Source organism: Micromesistius poutassou, assembly GCF_964030765.1.
Source record: "Micromesistius poutassou genome assembly, chromosome: 20".
Classification (NCBI taxonomy): domain Eukaryota; kingdom Metazoa; phylum Chordata; class Actinopteri; order Gadiformes; family Gadidae; genus Micromesistius; species Micromesistius poutassou.
This window is the reverse complement of record NC_140290.1, coordinates 6,835,519-6,843,642: the sequence shown is the minus strand read 5'-3', so window position 1 is coordinate 6,843,642 and position 8,124 is coordinate 6,835,519. Positions and strand designations below refer to the sequence as shown.

Genomic DNA, 8,124 nt, shown 5'->3' with positions numbered 1-8,124 from the left:
ATGGTTACATTCCGTACTGGTTAGCAATGCAGACAAACATACTGTACGGTACTGCCCAACTTCCAACCATTTGTTGGGACTCTCATGACCATTTTTGCTACAAAATCTGCAACAGGTTTCTTAGTATTCTAACTGAAAATCAATAAACTCCAAAAAACGGTCGATGTTTGCTAACATTCATCAAAAGTTAAGTAAATGTACTGTACTTCACAGTACTGGTGAGAAAGTTATGTTTTTTCTACTTTCATTTTAGAAAAACAAAATATTATTTGTTTCAAACCTGATGCTGGGTTAAATTTACTATAGTTTGCCTTTTTGGTGGCTTGATTACAAAATGTCAATGGTCAAAGCCATTCATGCTAACATCTCAAATGCAAATTATCTTGTTATAGTTGACTTTAGCCAATTATGCTTCATAATATCCTTGTATACAATTTTATATTGCAGAATTGAAACAGGCAGAGCATAATATGAGTATTTTGTTCTCAAAAAAGTTCTGTTCAATATAATTACAAGATTTGATGAATATTTGTGAATATATTGTGCCTCTCAGAAATAACAGGCCTGTGCTTTTGTGTCATCTTGGCATCGACATACAAAACTGTCAAGAAGAGAGATTGGTTCCAAAATTGTCCGAGATAATTCAAAATATAAAAACAATTGGGTGGAGTTCGCTAGAGATCAACGGTGCATACATGTTTCGTCAAAAAGGCGGGGTAAAACATACCAATTAGCCCATATTGTGTCTAACTCATACCATAACAACTTCTGAAAGACAGCCTTCCCCTTCCCGCGTAATCAGCAAGCCAGCGAAAAAACAGACCCTCGGGAAAAAAAACAAACCTCCATCAGTCCCCCAGCGAGCTGATCGGCGAGAAAGCCCCCTTGAAGCACGCCGACTCGTAGTGCTTGTTCAGGTAACTCTTGAGCGCAAACGTCTTGTCGCAGCGCTTGCACTTGTAGTGCTTGAAGGCCGAGTGCGTCTGCATGTGCGCACGCAGGTTGGAACGGTCGGCGAACGCCTTCCCGCAGTGCGCGCAGCCGAAGGGCTTCTCGCCCGTGTGCGAGCGCATGTGGCCCTGCAGCAGCCACGGCCGGCTGAACGCCTTGCTGCACACGTCGCACTTGTGCTTGAGGTCGTGGGTCAGCAGGTGCATGGCCATGGCGGGCATGGACACGTACACCTTGCCGCACGTCGGGCACTTCTTGGCCATCTTGCTGTCGATGCTGCGGTGCGTCTGCTTGTGGCGGCTCAGGTTGGAGGACGTGGCGTACGTCTTGCCGCACTCGCCGCACGTGTGTCTCTGGATGCTGTCGCCGCCACCGCCGCCGACGCCCCCGCCGGCCGCGCCACCGACCCCGCCCTCGATTCCGCCGCCGCGGGGGTTCCCCAGCGCTTTCCGCCGCGAGCGTCCGTCCGTGATGAAGAAGGCGTCGACGGCGTAGCCATCGCTGACGGCCGCGTCACCGTTGATGTAGCCGCCGCCGCCGCCGCCGCCACCGCCGCCGCCGCCGCCACCGCTGCCGCTGCTGGCCGCCGACTCGGACGCCACCGACGACGAGGACGACGACGAGGAGCGCGGGCTGTCGGGCTGGTCCGAGTCGCCGTGGAGACCGCCGTAGTCGGTGTCGTGCAGGCGGTCGTACAGGATGGCCGGGTGGTGGCCGGGCGAGGGCACCTTGGAGGAGAGCACGCCGGCAGCAGTGGCATCGCTGTCCACCACCACGTCGTACGGCGACGGGCTCAGATAGTCGCTGATGTAGCCTGAGGAGGGAGAGGGGCGAGAGACGTTAGAGAGAGGGGCGGGAGAGACGTTAGACAGAGGGTGGAGAGAGAGGGGCGAGAGACGTGAGACAGAGGGTGGAGAGAGAGGGGGGAGAGAGAGAGAGAGAGAGAGAGAGAGATAGAGGGTGGAGGGAGAGAGAGAAAGAGAGATGTTAGACAGAGGGTGGAGAGAGAGAGAGTGAGGGGGGGAGAGACGTTAGACAGAGGGTGGAAAGAGAGATAGGGATAGAGAGAGGTTGGAGAGATGTTGGAGAAAGAGAGAGAGGGATAGAGAGATGTATAGAGAGAGGTTGGAAATAGAGAGGGGTAGAGACATATAGAGAGAGGTTGGAAATAGAGAGGGGTAGAGGGATGTATAGAGAGAGGTTAGAGAGAGAGATGTGGTTCATTAATGGTCCGTGTACAAGACCGATGGACGGGAAATGTATCGATATGTTGGGGGAACCGCACAATGGTAGGATTCAATAGGGCTACAGTGGTGTGTGTGTGTGTGTGTGTGTGTGTGTGTGTGTGTGTGTGTGTGTGTGTGTGTGTGTGTGTGTGTGTGTGTGTGTGTGTGTGTGTGTGTGTTTGTGTGTTAGCAAGGCAGAGGAAGGGAGCGAGACAAAGAGGCCTATGCATTCTCCGGTAACCCTAGGAAGACTCCAACACATTGATTTCACATAATCCTGTTCTGGCTCTGAGATCTCTCTTCCTCTCTCTCGCTCCCTCTTCCTCCCTCTCTCTCTGACTCTCTCTCTTCTCCTCTCTCTGTCTCCAGAGATCTACTCAAAGGATCCGCTAAACGTGGGAAAAGCACTTGAGAATATCGATTGTCTTTCGTTGGTTTTACAAAACACACATTTTCATATTGTATTTACACCCAGTCTGAACAAGTGTTATGTGTTTATTTTCGTTGCGACGCTAACTCCAGTCTGCTCAAACGGTTATTAGAGTCAGGATAGTCTAGTTGCCCGTGACTCCCAGCCCGAAGCCCGAGTCTGGGTTCAAACCTGGACAGCCATTGTCTACCCGTGGGCATCACTGAGTGAGATGCCCCAATCCATACCTGCTCCTTAATGACACGGTTCTAAAATGGACAACGAGTCACTCTGTATGAATGCCTACACTGAATAAGTCCATTGTGTTACCTTGTTTCCCATTGTTTATTAGAAAGCCCATAGAATGGCATTCATTGATTCCTCTTACAGACAGAGGGATCCATTAGTTCTTAAAGGCCTTGAGATAGCGAAATGCTATAGGTTAACCTTGCAGGAATGTAATGCAAATATCACGTTGGTAATAGAAACAGCCACATAGGTCAACTACATAGGTTATATCATTCCACATATCATCCTTCTGTTTTTTGTTTATTTTTGGGTTCATCTGAAAAATAAATAATGAACTGTGGCGATCAATTATATGACGGTAAGACGAGGAGAAAAAATAATGAAGAAAGATGAAAGCATACGAAGAAAAAATGGGGGAAAGGACAAGCCACAAATCATGAATATTCGATCATTCTGGAACAAAGCACAGTTTCTGGATGGTTATGCAAGTGTGTGTGTGTGTGTGTGTGTGTGTGTGTGTGTGTATATATGTGTGTGTGCGCGTGTGCATGTGTGCATGTGTTTTATAGAGCATAACTAACATCCTGAAGCATTATCAAGTACTCAAGTATGATTCTAACCCCTCTTCAGCCAGCAGCTTTCAATAAATCTACTGTGCTTTAATAACCCTGCAGTGGAAACCCACCCTAATACAACTGCCAGTTGCTTCCTGTTGCATTGCAGTCGTTCACTGTGTTGATTACAGAAGATCTGCCTAGGATGGGAACCAACAACCCTCTGTACTGCCACGGTTGGGGGTTGCCTCACTGTTGAGTATTGAATCATTTAGAGAAGCTTTTATCACAGACGTCTGAGAGTGAAGACAGATGCCGGTCATTAAGGAGAAGGTAGAGGCTAGGGCATTTTGCTCAAGGGCAGGGACATTAAGGTAACTTGAAGCCCTCTCAGCTGGGAGTCGAGCACCCTAGCCACTGCATATCAGGTCTCAGACTCGTCTTTAAATGTACACTGCGTTTAGCCAGCCCACTGGAGATTGTGATTGTGTTTCAGTTAAGTTGAACATGCTGGTCTTTATCTCTTAAGGCCTACACCATTCCCTTCTGTCCTTCTCAAGTGTATCCTTATTTCCCTTTCATTCCTTTAATCACTCTCTCTCTCTCTCTCTCTCTCTCTCTCTCTCGCTGCCTCTGTCCGTCTCTAACTTTGTTCTGGTTCTAGAGGGTTAACCAAAAAAAGAAAAACTGAAAGAAAGGAAGACAATTATCTGTTACGGTCAGGCAAAACCTCAACAGTTATGTTGCTACAAAGAATCAGAAAGGAAGCAGCAGTTCTTGTCTCTGTCTTAATCTCTCTCTCTCTCTCTCTCTCTCTCTCTCTCTCTCTCTCTCTCTCTTGTCTTTGAAGTAAGGAGAAAATGAGATGGGTAGAGACTGGAGAAGGAGGAGGAGGAGGAGGAGGAGTGCAGAGACTGAGGAAGCGGTAGCCAGAGAGAAAGAGACACGCAGACAGAAAATCTCTGAGGTGTAATTTAAAATTTGATCCAAGCTAGCTTCGCTGATTGAAACACACATGTGCTCTGGACACTTGTGGGTCACTGGCTGGGCTTGTGAGAAACCGTGCAATGCACGTGTGTGCGTGTGTGTGTGTGTATGTGTGTGTGTGTGTGTGTGTGTGTGTGTGTGTGTCTGCCAGTGTGTGTGCGTGAGTGTGTGTGTATGTGCATTCACTTAGTAATGCTATGCACTCAGCTTGCTTGGGAATTGTGCCGAGTTGACAGAAAGGCAGCCATGCATTACTTGCATTACATGGGTGTATGTGTGTGTGTGTGTGTGTGTGTGTGTGTGTGTGTGTGTGTGTGTGTGTGTGCGCGTACACAGCACATGCAACAAGCTGCACTCGCCCCAGCCCTCCTGCTCTTGTTATATTTATAACAAGGGCTCGCAGTCCCTCCTCGTTTCCTTCCATGCTCAGCTACAGCACTGCCACGCCTCAGGAGGAATCACCTGTTTCCCCCGCTGAATGTTATTTTTTCCCCTACAGCTACCATGCAGAAGGAAAAAAAACACTTTGTTGGGGGAGAGCGATGAACGCACTGTGGGACTCTGCAGAAGGAAGTTACTGTCACCTTGTGGGGCTGTTGTGGGAGACTGGGAGACAACAACATATAATTGCCAGTCTTTGTTGTGCTGCGACTGGATGGAGCTACGTCAACCGTCATTGAATCCAATGACCATGTAATCATTCAGCTGCAGATGCTTTTATCCGAAGTGACTTACAGGGGCTTCAGGTATGTGTCATTATGGAGCAGCTAGCGGTAAAGCTAGGAGTGGGCAACTATCCGGCCCAGATGCAATTGTGTATTTTCCTCAGAACATTTATTTTCATCAGAACTTTTATCTCCTATAGAACATTTATATCCTTCAGAACATGCATTTGAAGTGCACTTAGTAGAGGAGCCCCTTCAAATATACATGGGTTGAAAGAGGAGGAAGAGGCGATGATTTAAGCAGAACAGACTGGATGAGATGGCACATTGGTCAGCTCTTGTGCCTCATAGGCTGAGGGTTCTGGGTTCAAGTCTGACAGTGACCAGTATAATAATACTAGATTAACTAGAATCATGAACATTTTTCTCAATTAATTAATATAGGTTTTTAGTCAGAGTTGCATCAGTTGAGTTCATAGTCAGTAGTGTAGTGGTGCGTGTTTGACTCCCAGTCCAAAGGTAGTACATGTAATTTCCAGAAATCTCCAATAGACTGTTTTTTTCCCCAAACAGAATAATTAAGTTCAATCCCCGGTGTCTACACAAGGCTAGCCATGTTCTACTTATCAAAGTATCCGCACACCAGAAAGAAATGAAGTGCACTTCATTTTAAGTACACTTCATTTTTAAGTGCATTCAAAATTAAATTGAGCTTCTTCTTAAGAACACCTAATTGAAGTCCACTCAAAATGAAAGGGACTGTAATTTGATAAAAAGATAATCTTAGATACTTTGTTGACTGTGCAGACATCAGGGATCGAACTTACCTTTGTGCTAGCCACTAGGCTAACAAGCCTGTTCATGGGTAGTTTGGTTTTGTACTTACATATATGTATCGATAACACACCTGCTGCTACACCATAGACAATAGACTCCTACAACTCTTACCTTATACCCATCTCAATTAAAGAAGTATATTAAAAAATAACAAGTTGTACTTTTCTAGGCGATTATACTCCCAATAGTTTAGCATCTTCTCATGTTACATTTGTACGGTTCTGTTAACTTTCCATCGCTGTAACACCAGAATGTATCAACAAAGTGCATCCTACACTTACAGCCCCTCCCTGATCGCAACTGCACAAACCTTCATTGAAAAGGGGGTCACATCCTAGGAGAGAGAAAGTGGCTCCACAAAGCTCATAGTGAATTCTAGACGCCATGCCCACACCGCCTCCACAGACATTAAGACACTAAGTAATGAAGACAACAATGGGACACCTCTAGCAGAGAGGGAGGTGGGGTTGAATTAAACATATGTCGGCTGACATTTTACAGCAGGGGACTGGAAAGGTCACATTTTCATCTCGATAGCTGCCCAGGGGAGGGATATAATATAATACAGTATTATGTTATAGTATGTTTTAAGATATGGTGTGTTTTTAACAATGGTTTGGGAGTGATGGGGTTGGGGGGGGATAAGGGAAGGACGTTAGGGAGTTTGAGTCAGTGGAAGGGGTCTTGGTTCGGACCTCCATGTTGCCATCCTACCTGTGGGCATCCATGCACAAGATGTCTAACCCATACCTGCTCATGAATGACAAACGTAAAGTTTCGGTCGTTTGGGATGAAAGTGTCAGAGAAATCAGTTTTCACTGACTAAAGAGTACACTGTTAACCACAAAAAGACAAACACACACACACACACACACACACACACACACACACACACACACACACACACACACACACACACACACACACACACACACACACAAACACAGACACTCACACACAGTTCAAACCAACCCAACCATCATTTGGTTTGGTCTTTAACCATCAATGTTGGGCATGGGGTAATGTAATGTCTCAGATTCTTAATATTGGTTGATATTCATTGATTATTAACATCAACTAAATGCAGGCTCTCAATAATGTTACATCAGACTCACTGTTTTACATTTAGCACCTATACACACACACACACACACACACACACACACACACACACACACACACACACACACACACACACACACACACACACACAAAAACACACTTACACTCTGACACACACACACACACACACACACACACACACACACACACACACAGCCACAAACATAACCTTCTCTCTACACTGTAATGCTCTACACTGTAATGCTGAATGAACCTTGAAATGAGAGAAAAACACCAGGATCTGGGTTTTGACCTTAATTTGACCCCTCCTCCCTGACAATCTCTCTCTCTCTCTCTCTCTCTCTCTCTCTCTCTCTCTCTCTCTCTCTCTCTCTCTCTCTCTCTCTCTCCTTCTCTCTCTCTCTCTCCCTCTACATCCCTCCTTCATTCTCTCACTTTATTTCTTTCTGTGAAAATTAGTATTTTAATGTCTTACCGAAGGTAAACATATATATGGTATGTGTGCTTATGTGTGGTGTGTGTGTGTGTGTGTGTGTGTGTGTGTGTGTGTGTGTGTGTGTACATAATGTGTGTGTGCATATATGCTGCCGTTTGAGTGTGCATACATACTTGTAAATATCCACTCATATCGTGTCGCCTTGTACAATGATACGAGTGTGTGTGTGTGTGTGTGTGTGTGTGTGTGTGTGTGTGTGTGTGTGTGTGTGTGTGTGTGTGTGTGTGTGTGTGTGTGTGTGTGTGTGTGTGTGTGTGTGTGTGTGTGTGCACGCGGGCATGCGTGCGGGGTTGACGCTAACCTTTGTCATGGTGGTGGAAGCGCAGGCTGAGCGTGTGCTCCTCTCTGCGGCCGTACGCGCTCTCCAGGTCGGCCGCCGCGAAATCATCCAACTTGACTTTCTTCACGAGGAAAGATCGGGGCATGGCGGCGGAGCGGTGGACCCAACGCACATACACGGCACACACACACACACACACACACACACACACACACACACACACACACCCCCCACACACACACACACACACACACACACACACACACACACACACACACACACACACACACTCACACACACAGCAGCCGAGTCAGCTCTTGATGTCGCACACCCGAAAACTTGAGCTCACCAACGAAATATCTTCACTGTCAAATTCTTATGTCTTTT

The 8,124-nt window shown here is 46.6% G+C and overlaps 1 protein-coding gene across 1 annotated transcript; it reads right to left on the bottom strand.

Moving 5' to 3' along the window:
- Nucleotides 1–848: 848 nt before the first annotated feature.
- scrt1a (scratch family zinc finger 1a) lies at nt 849–7,882 on the bottom strand (the record flags this gene model as incomplete). The annotated part of the gene is made up of 3 exons (XM_084484828.1): nt 849–1,497; nt 1,543–1,765; nt 7,759–7,882. 3 exons carry the CDS (start codon nt 7,880–7,882, stop codon nt 849–851), a joined length of 996 nt encoding a protein of 331 aa, XP_084340954.1.
- Between the last annotated feature and the right edge of the window lie 242 nt (nt 7,883–8,124).